General features: G+C 46.3%; 1 protein-coding gene across 2 annotated transcripts in view; it reads right to left on the bottom strand.

The window, feature by feature from the left end:
* Positions 1 to 1,062: 1,062 nt before the first annotated feature.
* Positions 1,063 to 18,789, bottom strand: part of WDR3 (WD repeat domain 3) — a 19,890-nt gene continuing 2,163 nt past the window's right edge. For both annotated transcript variants that reach the window (XM_032098671.1, XM_032098669.1), the window contains 25 exons: positions 18,452 to 18,661; positions 17,915 to 18,033; positions 16,909 to 16,987; positions 16,479 to 16,574; positions 15,879 to 15,992; positions 14,869 to 14,970; positions 14,652 to 14,749; positions 13,628 to 13,723; positions 13,095 to 13,325; positions 12,258 to 12,351; positions 11,822 to 11,923; positions 11,093 to 11,178; positions 10,539 to 10,674; positions 9,742 to 9,798; positions 8,960 to 9,060; positions 8,703 to 8,814; positions 8,454 to 8,588; positions 7,120 to 7,170; positions 6,833 to 6,898; positions 5,933 to 6,025; positions 5,326 to 5,373; positions 3,897 to 3,940; positions 3,287 to 3,415; positions 2,706 to 2,799; positions 1,063 to 2,087 (listed from right to left, as the gene is read on the bottom strand). In XM_032098671.1, coding sequence (XP_031954562.1) covers positions 1,932 to 2,087; positions 2,706 to 2,799; positions 3,287 to 3,415; positions 3,897 to 3,940; positions 5,326 to 5,373; positions 5,933 to 6,025; positions 6,833 to 6,898; positions 7,120 to 7,170; positions 8,454 to 8,588; positions 8,703 to 8,814; positions 8,960 to 9,060; positions 9,742 to 9,798; positions 10,539 to 10,674; positions 11,093 to 11,178; positions 11,822 to 11,923; positions 12,258 to 12,351; positions 13,095 to 13,325; positions 13,628 to 13,723; positions 14,652 to 14,749; positions 14,869 to 14,970; positions 15,879 to 15,992; positions 16,479 to 16,574; positions 16,909 to 16,987; positions 17,915 to 18,033; positions 18,452 to 18,661 — 2,649 coding nt within the window. In that variant the 3' untranslated portion in view covers positions 1,063 to 1,931. The remainder of the gene's footprint in view (positions 2,088 to 2,705; positions 2,800 to 3,286; positions 3,416 to 3,896; positions 3,941 to 5,325; positions 5,374 to 5,932; positions 6,026 to 6,832; positions 6,899 to 7,119; positions 7,171 to 8,453; positions 8,589 to 8,702; positions 8,815 to 8,959; positions 9,061 to 9,741; positions 9,799 to 10,538; positions 10,675 to 11,092; positions 11,179 to 11,821; positions 11,924 to 12,257; positions 12,352 to 13,094; positions 13,326 to 13,627; positions 13,724 to 14,651; positions 14,750 to 14,868; positions 14,971 to 15,878; positions 15,993 to 16,478; positions 16,575 to 16,908; positions 16,988 to 17,914; positions 18,034 to 18,451; positions 18,662 to 18,789) is intronic.

Raw genomic sequence — 18,789 nt, 5'->3', positions numbered from 1 at the left:
GCAAACAAGACAAAGGTCAAGGAATTCCACCTCTTCCAACTTGGATCAGAGGATACCTGTCATCATTATAAGATGACTCTGCATCCCAAGCCACTCTTCTATACCACCATTTACATCCTTCTCATCAGTCCCTGAGTTCATGTGCCCATGGCCATGTTTTTTTCTCCCAGGCCTCCCAGGGGATGATCAAACAGCAAGCAGCTCATTACACAGCATCCATAACACCTATTTCCTTTTATTAGGATAAACAGAGGCACAGTCAGCCTTCCCCCTTTGGTACCTGGTTTTGGCATATCTCTCCTCAGTCACCTCAGCTGAGGGTGCACTTTGGTGTCACAAGCCACCTCTCCATCTGTAACATTTGTTTTTCCAGCGGGCTGGCCCATTTCAGCAGCAGCTGATGTGGATAACAGATGTCAGCTGACTCTACCAACAAAACCTATCACCCTACAGTGCCTCCTCTTCCCCATCATAACCCCTCTTATGAGGGTCTATTTTGGGAGTAGTAAAGGAAAAGAACAGAATAAAATTAAATAGAACAGCATAAGTCAGGATACAGACATGTTTGAGTGCAGCTGTTTGATCGCAAGTTTCATCCATATCTGGACAAATACAAAATTATAGGCGCACCTGGAAACAACTGGCAGAGCTGTATGAAGGCTGCCATTTCTACAGTCTGAGCCCCACCTGGAAATGGAGCACAATGTGTAAATTACCCAGACTCTGAAGAGGCAAGTGAACAATCATCCCCTGACAAAGTTTCTTACAAACAGTGGAGGCATGGTTGTTACACCTGAGGTGCTGCCTAGAGACTGACCAACTGAACTGTTGGCCTTTTGCATAACTGCTGGTAATAGACAACCTAAGTCAAAGACAGCAGTCAGCCACAACTGGGATGCAACTAAAAACCCATAAGAAACTCAAGTTAGAAGTTCAGCTTTGAGTACCTACGTCAGGCCCAACACTCAGCAAAGTACCTGGAAGTAGCCCCCACCACATACCCCAAACCTGTGACTACTGGTAAAAAAACACAGCGTGTGCTGTAAATTAATAACAACAGCAGCAGAGACTTGTTCACTTTATTCTGCCCCACTGCCCTCACTGTGAAAATAAATCATTTTATCTGATACAGCACAAGTACAACTATGCAAAAAATCAGTGCCATTTCTAAAGCCTGGAGCAAGTATCAAGGCAAACAATCCAGGCTTCTCACACTTGGTCTGCCAGCTCTCCAGAAAAACACAGTCTGGGATGGCAGCCCTTTCATTTGCTCCCACTGATTTTATTCTCTGTAAGAAATCCTTTGAAAACTGACACACAGGCCAAGGCAGCTGAGGATTTACAAAAGAAATACCAGGACAAAACACTATGAACAAAACTGTCTCATAAAACAAATATAAATATGCCTTTAATAGAGTGCAGCCATGTTTCTCCCTGTCCCACTAAAGAGTGAGTGGCTGTAAATCAAGCCCTCACACTTCAGCAGAAGTCACAGAGGTTTTTCCCGAGGCCACAAACCACCAGCAGGTGCCAAAACCATGAAAAATCTTGCCAGCTGGCTTCCCTGGACAGGGCATGGTCTCACCAGCAGTTCATGTGCTGGATTCCATTGAATCAATGCTGCCAGAAGGAGCTGATCTCAGGATAAATCAACTCCATTTCTAACAGGTATTCCACTGGAGGAAGAGCCTTTGACATCCACCTGAGAAAGAGTCCAAATGCATCCATCTGCAGCAGACTACAGAGAATCCATCTCAGAGACAACCATTCTGAGTTGGGTTCACATGCTGGGTTATACCACATGGGGAGGGGACAGACTTCATCCCAGCCACTGGACATCATCACAGATGTTCAGCCACAAGAACACTTCCATGGTCAGCAGTGAGGTTACATGAGTCCAGCCAGGTGCTCTGGGTCTTGGGCAGCAAATGCTAGAGCAATGCAAGAACCATCTTCTCTTTCTTCTTCCTCTTCCTCTTCTTCTCCTCAAAACGTTCAGTAGCATCAGCAAAAAATGTCACCTCATCCTTGGCCTCAATCTCCCTCTTCAGGAACTGGAGCCCTGCCATGTTGAATCCCAGCACATCCTGCAAAGACAGACCAGCACCACACTGTGAGGCACATCCCAAGCTTGTTAGGGGGCAGAGAGTTCTGCACTGGCCACTCTCTACTGAGATGATGAAAACAAGACAATCCACATATTTAAAGAAAGTAACGTTAGCTTAAATGTAAACTTCATCTAAGCAGGAGAACAGTCAGTCCTGCACTCAGTTCCCTACAGTCCTCTCTTAAGAGCAGCTATAATGCACTGTATTTTCTGAAAGACAAGTTGCTGGCAGGCACCTGAAGCTTATTCTGGGAAAATGCACAGTCTGCACTGAGGTAGCAGCCACAGAAAAGCCCAAGAGAAGCAGGGAGTTACTTTACCTCCCACATATTTAGAAACTAGTGAGCCAAGATCTAAACACACCTATCAGAAAACCAAGCGCAAGTGAGGCAGGGAGCACAAGTGTAAGCTCACCACTGGGTACTCTCACATGAGGAGGAACATAAAGAAAAGGCAGCCTAGTGCAAAAGAGGATGGTTTAAATGGGCTCAGACCCACAACCAACTTCCCCACTGGACACCACAGACAACTCATGCTCACAAACATTGTCTCATCCCATTATTCTAGATCCTGGAACAGGGGAGGATGCAACACTCACCCGGGCCTCACTGACTCTGGAGATGGTGGTTTTCTTCAGATTTTCAATCACTGTCACCAGCGTCTGGTTGCTTGTGATCTGCCCAAAATGTATCCTGGGAACAAAGCAGGCAGCGATGTATTGCAGCATTTTCTCAGAAACATCACAAAGCCGCTCTCCTGAGCCTCTGTATGCTCTGGAAATACTTTTTCTTTTAATTAGTCTTCCCCAGACCAGCACTGTAACGGGCATGGACAAATTTATCTGGAAAAGCTGTTTTCTGAAGTTTAGCAGTGGTTCAAGGGGAAGGTCTTTCTGAGGACACAGGCTCTCTGGTGACTCTGTGCCACCAACAGTGCCTCGTAAGACTCAATGTGAGATCTTTCACTCCACTGAGACTGGGGCCACCAGGACCAGCAACCCCATCTAGGCATGTCAGCACTCTGCATCCAATCAGTTCATTCCCACGCACTGTGGGCTGCAGAGATTCCTCATCTCCTGCAGAGACCACACGTTTATTCTCAAGGATGCTTCCCCAGAGCTTCAGGCCCAGAGACTCAGAAGAAATACTGAAATACTGTCTGGGCAGATAAAGGACTCACTTGAGCAGGAAGAGGAGAGCTCGGCACAGGAGCTCAACATCTGAGCCCAGCTGAATATATTCATTGAAGAGTCTGAGCAGATCAGGGACATAGGAGAAGGGCAGCACCAGGAGAGATTCTTCCAGCTCACTAAGGGAAAAAGCAAAGGGACACAAGCATTAGTCTCAGCCATTGCCCTGCTACAGATGAGCAGGAAACACATCCACATAGGTAGGTTCTGGTACTGAGCTGTGCTAAGCATTCCTCACAGATGGTCCATGACTGCCCACACCTGCACCAGATGCACAGCCCAGGCATCTTGTGGCACAGGGAGCAGGCACACAGCCTTCCCTCCTCAGCATCCCCAAACTGCTCTCCACATACGTGCGCATCTCTAAGCAGCCAACCCACATCCACAAGCTTCAGCCCACACTCCCTGTGGAAGGAACACTTCCCATTCCCCAATTCCATGCATGTTCCAAAAAAAGGCTGCCGGGAACAGTGACTCCAGACTCTCTAGCACTGCCCATACCTCATATGAGAGACCATTCAAGGGCCCCAGCCAGTCCTGGGCCTAGGAATCCAACACTCAGTCACAAATCTATTCAGCAATAAAGCTCTTGGGACTCACCTCGACCTGACCTTCTTGAAAACTTCCAGCACGTACGCAGAAGGCTGCAACAGAGGAAAGACACCAGCCCTGCTTAACAAGAACCACTGCAGGACCAACATGCCCTAAGGTCCAGTTCACAGAGTTAAAAACACACCGTCACATCCAGCGAGACAGACGCATCAAGCTGAATATAACAAAGAGGAAACCCTTCAGCTTCAATCAGCTGCCACTCTGAGAAGCTCTCCCTCAGCCTTCTCAGGGTACTCTACACTGGTGAAGTATATTGTGAAAAATCTAATCTATACTCAACCAGCTAAATCATCTCAATTCATGTCAATGAATCTTGTACAAACTGGATAAAAAGCTTGGTGACACAAACCATATATATAAAATCTTACACAAACTCATCTCCTAAAGACTTAATTCCTGCTACTTCTGTTTACCTGCTGAAACCATTTGGCAGGTGCAGACCAGAGCTGGGGATTGGGAAAGAAAAATGTTTCTAGCTACTAAGTCACAGGATTTTATTCACTTCTGTTCAGTCTATCCAACTTACAATTAAACAGACCTATAATCATAGATGAAGGGACAGAAGGGCTCTTGCAAGGTGGTTACAGGTAATTAGAAGGAAGACAAAGGCTGTTTCATCTGGCACTGATACACAGCTTTGAGCAGCCTGGTCTAGTGGGAGGTGTTCCAGCCCAGGGCAGAGGGGTTGGAACTAGATGATCTTTAAGGTCCCATCCAACCCATTGTATGATGGCATGAAGACGAGTGAGTGAAAAAAGAAGGATCTTCCTCAGGATGCTTAGAAAACACAGTCTGCGAGTGCACATTGGAATAAACCAGGAAAACAAAAACTAATCTACTCAGAGTAGTGGATTTTTATTTATCAATGAAATCCATGCATCCTTCTGTGTGTTTTGTAATATGCCAAAATTCTCAGAATTTAGTGAAACCTCTTGCGTAGTATATGACATGAGTGAATAAGCTCTAGCCTGCAATACCTGGGCATTGAGAATACCATTCAGAATTTCTCAATGTAAACTCTGCAGGAATAGTAACAGAATCAGTAACTGGTGTAGCAACACCACATAAATAAACCTGGAAAAAGTTTGAACTAGCTTTCCCATATCTTGGAGAATACTGTAAACCTCTGGTTCATGATAAGGAACATCATAAGGTCATGGCTTATTCAGGGTTGTTTAACCCTGACAGGGTTAAACTTTTGTAACACACATGCATGATACTAAAAAATAAAATAAATAACAAAAAAGACCCCATCAACATGAAAACCCCAAATTATATTCACTTTGCACAAGCAAAGAAGGTTGAACCAAGCAGTCCTTCCCCACAGCAACCCAGTATGTTGGCTCAGCCAGCAAATCAACCAGCCCCACTGCAGCTGAGAACGGACTACAGCCTGTGGCCTGGGCATTCCACTTACTGTAATATTTCCATAGGCACGGAGGATGGGATTGACAGGAAAGGGAACCTGGAGACACAGAATGGGTTAGAATGAGGCAGGTGTGTATGTGTGTAGAAATACATATTCAGAGCAAACTTTTACCCAGAGTAGAAGAGAGCTTTTATTGAGTGTCTGCCTGCAATTCCCACACCTCCAACCTCCCCAGAATGTTGCAGAAGGCCTCATGTGCAGCCACCAGATAATCTCATTCTCATATATGACTAACTCAAACATGGATGAATTTCCTTCCACTTCTTGTCACTTTTCCCACTTCTATCACAGCCCCGTATTTAGCAGGGAGTGTTGAGATGAAGGCAAAGATGAGGCTTTAGGGTGAACTTGCAGCAGCACGCTCTTCCAGGGACAAAACTTACATCCTGCTACAACTTTAAGCATAAAGATCACTGGAAAGAACACACCCCTAATTATGCCCCAGAGCATGGTGCCATTTGGTTCTCCAAAAGAATTGAGCAAATGTCTGCTGTTTCCAGCTGTCCTGACTTTATCTGCATGCTAAGCCTTTCCACCTAAGCTGGAAGGATACACGCAGCACACCTCAGGATTGCTACGTTCCTCAGTCTTTTACCTCTTTTCCGGCAGCTTTGCATATGGCATTGTGTTCCTTTAGTTTTGCCATCTCTTCTCTGTACAGCTCGATGGCTTCCATGATCCTCTCAGCCTGTGCAGCGCAAGAACAGCACATGAGTGACACCAGACAAGCCAGGCCAAGGCTCATCTGGACAGATGGAGGTGGAAGCAGAGGTGCTGACACAAAGCATCACATGGCACAACCCCTGATAACCTCTACTCCAGACTGCACCACCACCCTGAGCACACAGGTCGTGTCCTGAAGATGTCACACACCATCCACATCCCCCCACTGCCCTGGGTGCTCTCTGCTGCAACTTCAGTTGTTGCTTTGACCACCAGCCCCAGCAAGCAGTGCCCCTTTGAGGCACAAGCCACGGCCAGGCCATTTTGATTATACAGATTAAAGATTTCCTCTGAAAAGCACCAAACTGTTGAAATCTGCAGCCATGGAACTACCCACCCCCACACCTTCCTAGTACAATCTCCCATCTCAAGCACCACAATAGATTTCCACCTTCCACAGATGCCCACCAGACTGCACATCTTTTCAGGGAGAAGCCTGATGCCTTGAGAACATCTCAGCTGCCCTGTGCTCCTTTGGGATGCAAACCCCACAGGGCAAGAACAGCTCTGCCTGTCCCACTTGTGACAGGCAGCTGCAGCTACAGGAACCCCACATCTCATTCCTCTCAGGAGGAAAGAATTCCTGGTGTGTGACTGTCCAGAGTCAAAACCCTCCCTGCTGACCATGGAGCAGGACAGACTGCTCCTGCAGGCAGAGGCAATCTGCCCTTATGTGACAGCACAGGTTACTCTTCAAACTGATGCTGTGACCCCATGACAGCCCCCCTTAAGATACTGGTAAGGCCACGCTGGCAGAGCAACACCGCCTTACCGCTTTGATGGTTTCAATGGTCTTCCTTCCTGCCAGCCCTGTCTCTCCTTGCTTCTCTCCAGCCACCTACAAAATACAAAATACAGAGCTGCAGTTCCATCCTTCCACAGTAACAGAGCCAACTGCATCATGGAGCAGCCACAGATCAGCAGCACCTTCCCACCTGGACCTCCTCAAAGCAAGAAAAGGATCCATCCTCTCTGATAACTCTGCTATGCCTCTTACAGAAATAGTTTTTCCAGGGTTTGTACAGTCAGAACGACACACATTGAGACAGTGCAACTCACCACAGGCTGCTCTTCCTTTGCTACACTCTCTTCATATTCAGCTTCTCGTTGCTACAGAGGATGAGAACACAACATATTAACAGGGGTGAGCAAGACAAGGGTGCAAGTCTCTTCCAGACTGTTTGAGCAAGGCAGCCTGGAGGGCTTCATGGAGCCCATTGCAAAACCAGGACCAGTCAGCAGAGACCAACAATGCCAGCGGCAAAACACCCATTTGTCCCTGGTCCCCACCCGGGGACCGAACTCAAGAATCTCCCAAAGAGAAAGAAATCCAGGTCTGTGCTCTGGATGCAGGAATAGCCCTTCAGAATCCCAGCAAGCTGAGATAGACACCACAGTTCAGCACCACACCTTTCACCAGTCACACAACACAGAGGGAACAAATCTAGAGAAGTCCTAGGGTTGTCCTCGGCTGCAAAAGGAAAGAGTCTCTGGTCTGCCATCTCTCACATGAAAAAGTACCAATTATGTTATGTGTAACTCACTACTCGTGTATTCATGCCCACCTTGCTATTCAAACTTGACCCAAAACAAACTTTTCTGGAATCTGGAAAAGAGCTATCTCTGTCTCTCCTTTTACAAAACACAGGGCATCAAGGTACAGCTTGTGGGTCGGCTCTTGCAAACAGGCTGGGATAAAAACACCCCGAACACCCATTGCAGGTTTCTCATTCACTCCTGCTTCTGCATTTCTGCCTCCTTCCCCCGCACCATGGTTTGAGAACTACCTTACGAAGGGGTGACAGAGATAGGGTTCTCTGAGGAATCCAGTGAAAAGATAAGAGTTACAAATTGTTCCAAGGCAATCTCCAATTGGATACGTGAAATAAACATTGGCCAACCCCAGTGGTGGTTCAATACTGGAACAGGTGCTCAGACAGCCTGGAAAATCTCCTTGGAGATGTCAATGTACCAAGGTAAGTCTCTAAGCAGTCTGATACAGCTTTAAGATTATCCTGCAGTGAGCAAGGAGTTGGACCAGAGACCTCCAGATTTTCCTTCCTATTGAAGTCCTTCTGAGTCTGATTCCTCACAATACATGCTCAAATGGAATAGAAGGGGCTTTTTCCAGCATCCCTGAGCTCTGGGGCCTGCTACTGAGAAAGAATGAACCTCTCACAGTTGAAAAAGGGACAAAACGCATTTAACAGGAGCAGTGCTCTCCATCCCTCCACATCAGCCACCTGCTGAGCTGCTTCCCAAACACACTTGTGCTGAAAGGAGCACAAGAGAATGTCAAAGACTGTAAGCGACAGACCTGTAGAAAATCACAACTAAAGACAGACAAAAACAAGTCTGGAAGTAATTTTTTGTAGGAAAGATGCAACTCTCACCATCTCCCTCTCCTCTTCCAAAATAAGTGGCTCCCTCGTCCTTTCCCAGAGGCGCAGGGACTTGTCATGGGATGCTGACACCACGTAGTCTCCATTGGGACTGAGTGCCAAGCACCACACCTCCTGGTGATGCCCCTGCATAGATGACAGAAGAAATATGACATTAACACCACCCAACTTTCACCCCTGAGGAAAATGCTGCTCATGCAGGGATAATGCTTCCTTTCAACAGACTCCAAAACTTCCTACCTCCAGTGTCTGGACATGTTCAAATTTATCTGCATCCCACTGCTTAATCTTGCTGTCCTTCCCAGCTGTGAAGAAGAGATGGGATTTGGGCACAAACTGCAGATACATCACACTGGAAGAGAAAAAGGCTCAAATTTACCCACTTGAGGGAAACTGCAGAACTCCCCCTGCTCTATACTGGACAAAAGGATTATTGCTGGATCACAACCCCTTGGAGACAAGTCCACAGCCCAGAGATGCTGCAGGATTTGACTAACCTGTCTTCATGGGCAAAGAGAGAACGGTGACAGTCCCCAAAATCCAAGCCCCAAATCTTCACATTCCTGTCAGCAGACCCAGTCGCAATTAGAGTCCCATCCTAGAGAGCAACAAAGAGAGAGGAGGGCATGGGGAGCTGGCTGGCAGCTCCATGAGGAACTGCTGCTGCCCCAGTGACTCTGTACAGCGGAGCAGGCAGACACCTGGCCTACTCAGGTATGAAATACGGCCTCCTCATCCCTCCACCCCCTCACCAGTGGCCCACGCTCTGGTACTGGCACAGCCCACTGACAGCACTCTGGCCCTCCTCTGAGCCTCTGCAGGTATTTGGTTACATCTTGACATTCTTGGCTTTAATGAGCCTCATTCCAAAGACACCTCAGAGCGAGATGCAGCCCAAGAATGAACAGGCATGAAGAGGCTGCTCCCTCTCAGCACCTGCCCTCTGCTCCTGCTAACAATTCAGGCTCCTCTCACACAGGAACTTTAGCAGAAAGCAGGGTCTACCTCTTACAATGAGTGTAAGAAACCATTACAGCATTTTGTTTTCCACTCACTTACCAAATGCCCCAGGTCAGTTCTGTCATGACTGACACCCCTTCCAGTGAGCAGAGGACTGCAGATTAAGAAGGGGCTTGCTCTGTCCCACCCAGAAACTGTTAAGTCAGGAGCAAGGAGGTGACAAGAAAGCATTATCCTAGAGGCCTTGATGCCAGCAGAGGTTCTCACACTCATCCACATCCCCCAGAGCCCCACATAACAGAGGCCTAACAATACTTACATAGCAGATGTCCATACACAGCACTGGCAGCTTGTGTCCATACAAAGAGAGGAAAAACTGAAGCAGAAGAACAGTGGCTTAGTTAGACATGCTGTGTAGAGAGGTGTGAAAAATCTCAAGCTCTAGGCTACTACTTCTGCTCTGCCTCAGGAGCTGTTTTTCTAGCACTGCCCCACTTTCATTCTTGCCCTGAACACTGTTAGCAGCAGGTTCATGAGGGCAGAACTGAGAAGAAGGTGGAAGTACCCAAGCAAGCTGAGCCAGCTCTGTTTGCTCTCTAGCTAACTCTGGTGCCAATCACCACTGCCTATGGAGTTTATTTCTGTTTCTCTCCATATAACTGTCGGCACCAGTCTGTCTTGTGTCACTCCCTAACATTCCCATGCTAATACACAGCTCACAAATCCACCACACACTGCTCACAAGGAAGGTTCTCCTCCCACAGGCTTTGCTTCTGCCATGCCCTATTTAACACCATGTGAGACACATTCATCCCCACCCTTACAGTGCCTGACAGATCTGGAGTACCACCACGTCTGCACGGTTTAGAATGAACCTTGCCACCTGCAGGCTCATAACACTTTTTAAATGAAAAATGGATCTTCCAGTTCCCAGTGTGGAACAGGCATGGTTCTGTCAGGTTTGCCAGCAAACAGGCCCCTGAAGCAGGATGCATGGGGTCTCTGGCTCTTACTGGTGCTCCACAATAAACAGACACTTTTCCTTTGTATTCCTGATCTTGCAGGTTACAGTTACATCCCTTCCTGCACAGCCTCACAGCCTGCTCGGTCACGCACCTTGAGTGTGTCAACATAGAACACCTTCACTGTGCAATCCAGTAAGGAGACAGCCAGCAGCTTCTGGTTGGGGCTGTACCGCACACACAGCACGTCTTCATCCAGCTGTAAAATGCGCACGTGTTTCATGGAAAGCCTGGCAATGAGAGGAACAAACAACTGTTATCCCAAACAAACAAGCTAGGAAAAGACATGGATACAAGCCCCACACTGCACCCTGGGAAAGCAAGTGAATTCTAACATGCAGCACCTCATTCCTCACTATGACAGAACTGGAGATCAGCAGGCTCTGATGGCTGATGAACGTCACTGCTGCATTTACAGTAACGATCTGCAGGCCCAGCCTGATTAGACACTAAATTCACACACAAAAAGGGATCAGAATGAGGCAAATGCCCTTCTCCAGCTAAGCTCAGGTCTTCACAAAACTGCACTGAGCCCACACTCCTCTCCATGTGTTCCACACAGATGTCATGGGCAGTTCTTGCAGCGCACAGCAAAGGCCAAAGCACCCAACAGTGACAATGGAACCTGCACAAGGTTTATCTTCTCACCTTTTCTGAACATTGCTCTCATCCTTCACAAGCTCAAACTCCCAGAACTTGACACATTTATCAGCACCTCCTGTCACAAAGCCATGCTGTAGGGAAAAACAGAAGTTTGAACTAGTTGTGAAACTAGCTGCTATCACCCAGAGAAGGTCTATAGCAAGGAATTGCCAACATACAGGAGGTTTTTGAAATGTCCCACATTCCTACAGCATTAATGTTTAAGTGGACACCACCAGGAGCACTTGCTCTGGTTAGAGCATGCATTGACTGAGCAACAACAACAATTTCAAAAGCTCTAGCTTATTTTGGAGGTCTAAGACAAAGACCCCAATGTAAAACAAAACCTGGACTGACACTTTGGGATTGAAAGCAGTCATCTCAGCTGCAAGTAACAATATGCTTTTGTTTTGTGGGCAACTTGAGACTCTCACTGTTACTGGATCACACACACTTTACCACCACCCTACAAGCAGAGCCTTCTGAAGGAAGAACAGTCCAACATTTTACATTAAGAACAAGGGCAAAATCTATGCCTTATGTTTTAATCTGTAGGGTGGATGAATATCAGGCAGATTATTTCTTGCTATGGTTTTGATTCCACTAGAAAGTTCTTAGACACTCCCAAGATGAGGGGTTCCCAGGCTTCTATCAGTGGTGCAAATACTGTACTATAGGAAGGAATTACATGAAAAGATGTGCAACAGATGATACTTAAAAGGATGGCTGGGTCACCTGGTCTGGTGAAAGAGCAATGGACCACACTGCCCCGTCGTGAGCATCAAGTGTCTCTATCAGACTGCCAGAAGCCAGGTCATACAGCTGCAGCTTCCCTGTCTGGGGAAAAAGACATCACAGAGGAAGAATCAGCCTCTGCTCACAACTCATGATAGCTCCTGGCAGAAGAGCCACCTGCCACCCATGTCCCCAGCAGCCAGCTTCATTAGGTGGCTGTTACACACAGATGGCCAAACTCCTGATCTCCATCAGGCCTTCCCAAAGCTATCCACTGCTGTCCAGCTCCAGCCACAAGAGCTCCATAATGTCTCTGGGAACGCAGCAGTGCTCCAGATCAGGAGAGGCAACACATTTTCTGTGAGGCTGCCTTAATGACATTTTCCTAACACATTCCCACACCTGGGCAGTCTGGGGTCAGAGAGCCACTCCTTACCTTGGTCCCAACGATGACCTGCCGATCTCCGGGGACGAAGAGCGAGCAGAGCGCGTACTCACACTCCATCGTCCGGATGCACTGCAAGGTCAACCTGTGGACAGAGCCCAAAACCTCTTACCACACTCAGAATCTGGTCTGCTCAGTGAGACATTCTCCAGTGTGGCCTCTACCTACAGCTGTCTTTCAGCAGGGGTCAGAAGATAAGCCACCACCATCCTATTGACCCAAACACTATCCAGCCTTACTTCTAACAACATTTCCAGAAAAGCATGCCAGTATGTTGTCCACTATCATGACCTATTGCTGTTGTGAACGAGAACAGAGCTCCTAATTTCAAAGAGCAATTCTGGATGGAGGGAGGACTATAAGATAGTGCTCAGAGGAAATTAAGCTTGAAATCAGCACCACTTGAGAAACACAGGGACAACACTCTACATCAACACACAACACTCTAGATCAATGCAATAGCCTACTCAGTCTAACACTAGATCCTTCAGATAAGATGTGAAGAAACCCACAGGTGCCCTAAAGAACAGGCGGCAGCTTGTTTAGGGTAACAGTTAATATCTCTTATTAAAAAGGAAAAAACAGAAAAAAACCCATAGCAGAACACAGTCTGTACTGTATGACCTTTGTGTTTAGACCTTGTGTTGAAATTTTAGATCTATAGCTCCTCAGTTTCCCCAATAACAAAAGAAGAAAAATAATTTTCTATTTACTTCCTTTACTTCATTCATTGTTTTATCTCTTTCCATTGTCCCCTCTTTCTTATCACTGCTTTTCTTAACACAGCATCCCTGAATTCTGGGATACTGACACAACTGGACTGCATACCTGTTCCAAATCTTCACGGACTCTGCAGCTGCTGAGAGAATGGCAATGTTGTCAGAGCTAAAAGCCAACGTCCTGACATCACTGCGGTGGCCTCCAATGGTTATCCTGGACACACGGACAGCCTGAGGGACTTGTGCTGACAGGTCCAGGTTGTACAACTCAATGACATTGTTCTGGAGCAGCAGCACCATCTTCAGCTCTCCTTTTGGAGAGAGAATCAAGTCAAATGACCTGTTTGATTAGACAAAATCAGAGCTGTACACAGGGGCAACAAGACAAAGTGTAGGAGGGATCAAATATCAAGAACAACTGAGACAGAGGAATATAGACAGAGCACATCCAACAAGCAAGGGCACACTGAGCCACAGAGGTGCAAATGGACTGGAGATCATGGTAGGCCTCTCCCCAGCTCCACACTAAACATGTGCTGAGGGGGAAACTTCTTCCACCTCTGCCTGCACTGAGCCATGCAGAGCTCTCCCCAGGTAGCTGCATAATCACTGATCAGACTCTATAACAGACTTTCCACTCACTTGATTTTAGAAGAAGCTTTGACATTAGTGACCCGCTGAATCTCCTCCTGCAGGCTCAGCTCCACACTCCTTTCAGGCTCCTCTTCAGAGTTCTGTCTGGAAATGTCAGATAAGGGAGGAGAGTCAAATGACCCAGCACAGCCAACACAAACTAACACAGTGACAGAGAAAACACAAGGAAACCACTCAGCCTGCTGAAAACAACTTCCCTCTTATCCAGCCGTGCTAACAACATTTAAGAATAGGGCGCACAGTGAAGTTCGTGCCAGTATGCAGACTACTAAAGACACAAACTGTCCTAAGAAAGGCAACCTCCTCTGGAGCCAAAATACAAGGCACATTACAAAGATGGATACAAAACAGGCAACAGAAGCTGTGTTTGAGAGCAAGATCAGTTTCTGCTCATCTCCTATCACTCACCAAAAGCTCTCAGCCATTGCTAAAATGCACTTCCAGATTTACATGCCCTGTGCTTTAGTTTCTACCCTGGAGCCAAAACACACCTAAGGGCTGTTCTGAGGCACCTGTTAAGTGCCAGCATATGCAGTGAGACACTTAACACAGAGTAAACATTAAGAAAGCCCTCACCTGTATCTCTGCCTGCTGTAAAACAGGAAATGAGGTATCAGACTCACTGTGACTTCTCAGATGAAACTCTCATTCCTGCATTGCCTACCAAGGACTTACTTTGATGCACCAAGCAGTATAAACACCAATGTCAGGTAGAGTTGAGCAGCTCTGAAAAACCCATTCTATGTCCATTTCTTTGCATACTTTAGCTTTTATTTTTTTTCCCCCAGGGGAAAGACTCAGAAAGGTATTTCCTTAGTCTCTGGGAGCAGTGCTGCTGAGACAAGCATCAAGGATGCACAGGGAAAGCAACGACAAAATACAACAACTAGCACAAAGAGAATGGCCAGAAGCTTGGAGTTCAACCACTGTGTAATGCTACTGAAGAGCTTTTCTAACCTAAGAGCTTTTCTAGAGTCTTCTGGATACAGAGAGCATCCAAAAAATTACTTACTTGGCTTTTTTCCTTGCTTTCTTCATTTTCTTTTCCAATTTCTTTTGGATTTCCTCTTCAGAAAGGACAGAGAACACTTCTAGAACAGCATCTGTTCCCTAGAGTCAGAGCAAACAAATTCAAAGGTATGCAAAGCCCTGGCTGGCCCTTACAGAAAGTACCCAAGGTCTCTACCAACCTCCTCTAGAACTCAGTAGCAGAGCCCTCCATTACTCACATGGCAAGCCAAAAACTTGCCCATCCGGTCTGTGCCAAGAGTCACCACCCGGTCTCTCCCTTCCCGCATGATGGATCCAACTTTGCTGCACTTAACGATGCGCTACGGGGAAAGAGGAACAAACTTGGGTCTGAATGGCCAAGTGATCTTCTCAAGCAAACTCAGAAATCTGATGACAAGAGAAGCCAAGGAGAGGGGGAAATGAACCTACAGGGTCCTGGTAGAACAGCTAGTAAGGATAATAAGGGGACAAAACAAGAATCTGTGTGAGCTACAAGCTTATCTCCTTGTGTTTTGTTGCCTTTAAGCTGAAAATAATCATTGGCAGTCTCAGTGGAAGAATAACAACTTCATTGGCAAACCATTGCCATTTAAGAGACAGCAAAGCTCAGTCAAAAGAGGCAGAGATGGTGAGAACAGAGACTCTTAAACAGGGCATTGAAGGGAGAGAAATCTTCCAGAGAGGAAGCTGGAAAATTAATTAATAATCTACCACAACTACAAGCAGTCTGAGATCTGAGCAGTACCCCAGAAAGTTCTACCAGAAAGACAGATTCAGTGAAGTCTCCAGCAGCAGCAGAAGTGGGAATGGCTTTCTGCAATCCAGTCTCACACCACATTTCATTACAGTGCAACTCTGACCTCTCCGTTTCGGCAAAGCTGAGCATCAGCACTGAACTCAGCAGCTGCCAACCAGCTAGTAACTATTTTATTTCTGTGTTGTTTGATGAAACAGCTCTATTAGCACTATTTATACATTTGCTAGTCCTTCTCAAATAGAATGAAAAGAAAAACCGTCAGTGGAGCAAAAATCTGTGGGTGTTTTGGCACACATATCTCTGATGTTTTGCAGGTAGATGAGGCAGCAACTGCTGCTGAGGAAGGTGTTATGGAGCAAGACAAGAACTGTCAGAGTTTCCCAAACAGGCTGAATATCACACTCAGGATATAAACCATGCAAATGGGGTTAGATACAGCATCTCACAGACAGCATGGAAAACTGATCTTACTTCCTCAGGATGCTCATCCAACTCTAAGGTCTCATCCTCTTCAGTGTTTTCTTCTGCTCCAGGTGAAGAAGGCCCTTTGCTTTTTTTGGATTCTGGTTCATCAGGATCTTTTACCTGCTCACAGGAAAAAAAAACAAAACAACAAAAGGAGTACCTTAAACCTCAAGAGCTGTGGTTTCTGTCTCACACTTCATTTCCCTGGAGGTACAACTGGTTAGCATACACTGGAGTGTCCTACAGCATTCCTGTAGGCACCAAGCACTCCATGTGCTCCCATGATTATCATCCACCCACAAGACTGTCTTCTCTAGCTGTTAAGTCAGAAGGCAGGAAGATCTGACACACTGTGGAAATCTTGTTCAGGAAGTGCTCACAGCTTCACCTGAAAGCTCAAAACACAGGAAACAGCAAAGCCCATCCCACGAGCAGCTTCTGGACTCCTCAGATAGCAAAGACTATTGCTATCTGTTTTCCAGACTATTGCTCTGGCTGTTTTCCAGAACATCCATCATCAGATTTGAACATGTTCCAGTTTCATCTCAGTTCAAAGACAAGCAGCTGGGCAGGGGGCTCTGAGGGGTTACAGAGGGAATGTCCTACCTCCTGGATGTATGTGAGATCCCACACCCGCAGCTCACTGTCAGCACTCCCAGTGATCAGACGCTTCTCGTTGGACAGCAAAGCCATCCCCCAGACCTGTCCAAAGGCACAATGTGAGGAATTGACTCCTTTAACTATCATAACAAAAGCCCAGCATCTTTAATTGACTTATTTAAACAGCAGCCAAACAGAGACTGGATCTAGCTGGGACCTCCTCTGGGGACATGTGTATGGGAATTGTCACCCACTGCATCCGGTGACAGCTCTTGGAATGTTTGAAAGTTTCTCATTTGCTCATTCCTAAAGCCTAATGATAGGTAAAAAAATGTATGATGGTGCCAGCTTACAACTCCTGAGAGCAAGAAAAGCACAGCCTGGGCCATGACATCCCGAGTCCCTCCACCCCAACAGCTCCCACACATCCCCTTACCTCAGCTCGGTGTCCAACCAGAGTTTTGAAACAGTGCTGGGTGTCCAGATCCCACCATTTCACCAGTGTGTCTTTGGCACTGGAACAAAAAGAAAAACTCAGACATGACGAAAAACTCCAGAGCTCACCACTTTTCTAAGTGGTAGAAATGCAAAAAAATCTAAAACACGTCAGAACATATCACAGAGCAGCTGCTCAAACACTGAATTTTGCAAGCCAAACAAAAACAAAGTACAGCAATACTGCAAAAAGATATCTATCAAGTCACTGAAGCTGACCTGGCAAATATTTGAAATTGCATTAAGAAATGGATATCATCTACCAAACCAAAATACTACTTTTTTCATCTGAGGAAAAAAAGCCAAAGAAACTTGTTTTATTTCTAAACTGAACTGATTGCATGCACTTTTCTGTTAAGATAGTAAATGGAATATTAAAAAGCAAAAAATTACTGACTGATATTTCAGCAAGAGTATCTCCTGTCAACCATTTATTATTAAAGGGACTCAGTCAACTTGCAGCTCATTTAGTTGAATAACTAAAAATCAACTAAAAAAACCCTATCATCTTTTAATTCATGTATTTACAGCTTACAAGGAAGCAATTTTTCTGTCACACTGCTGTGTGAATTACTCATACCGAAGGTAAGGCTGCTCAATTCTTCAAGATGAACAACAAAAAACCCCAAAATGGTTACACACATAATGAACACATTATCACTATTCTTTGTTACAATAATTTTAAGTTGATGGATGTACCAAGAAGTTAAATCCTTTTCCAAACACTTTCTTCAGCATGGCCATTTCAGTTGCTCTAAGACTTGGATTCAGGCACCAGACTCAAAAAATATGTGGATGTGACAAAATCACATTCAAAGATGCTGGTGGGTCTGAGGTATCATGAGACAAGAAGGAAAATACGAATGGCTGTAGCACACAGTATGTCTAAATTGCAAGTACAACCATGCCTGCTTTCCTGATCAACAATTATTCTTTGTCTGGCTCACCAGGTGACCAACAGGTTCTTCTCCTTCAAGAAAAGGACTTGAGTGATGACATCCTTGTGTCCCCTCAGCCGGTACAGGCCACTCTCATTGATGACATCCCACACGATGACTTCTGTATCCTGGAACAGAGAGAGTGTCTCCAGGGGACTGGCCCTTGTCTCTGCAAAACTTCTGCCATAAGACTGAAAAGATTACCTAAGAGCACACTTTCTCACTCTGAATCTCAAGGATTATTAATGAACATGACATTGCTTCCCCCAAAGGTGCAGTCAGACTGATAAATGTACTGCTGTCCCAGCCTGAAACACTTCCTATTCCTGATCTCACAAGATTCTTCACTTCAACAGCTCTACCAGTACCCTACTGCTCACCCAGCCCTGGGCTCCCCAGCTCCATCACTGTCCTCAGCTCCTCTCACTGCCATCCTCTGGCTATGGGCAGAGGCCACACTTAAAATACTGAACATTTTAGTGCAGGTCAGCCTTCCCCATGGGGCATCTCTGTGAAAGGGCCATGGCCCAGATGTGAAAGCCTCACCTTTGAGCCAGACACCAGCCTGCCACCCAGGTGGTCATACTGCAGGGCTGTAACTGCAGCCCTGTGTCCATTGAAAGTGATAGTGGATTCTCCACTTAGGAGGCTGAAGACACGGATTGCTCCATCTTCATACCCAACAGCCAGGTGCAACCCATCTGGAGAGGGGCAGAGGCAACTGACTTCCTGCTTGAGACCCTTAAGGATAAGAACCTGCAATTTTTAGGAGACAAAACACGTATAATGTTGATAAATGACATGTCAGAGTCAGACACTTGCACAGCAGAAAGAATATAGTCTACTCTTCTCCTGAACTTCCAGCTGAGCACTTCTGCCACTCC

This window comes from Corvus moneduloides, chromosome 2, assembly GCF_009650955.1.
Source record: "Corvus moneduloides isolate bCorMon1 chromosome 2, bCorMon1.pri, whole genome shotgun sequence".
NCBI lineage: Eukaryota > Metazoa > Chordata > Aves > Passeriformes > Corvidae > Corvus > Corvus moneduloides.
This window is presented reverse-complemented; position numbering and strand designations above follow the sequence as displayed.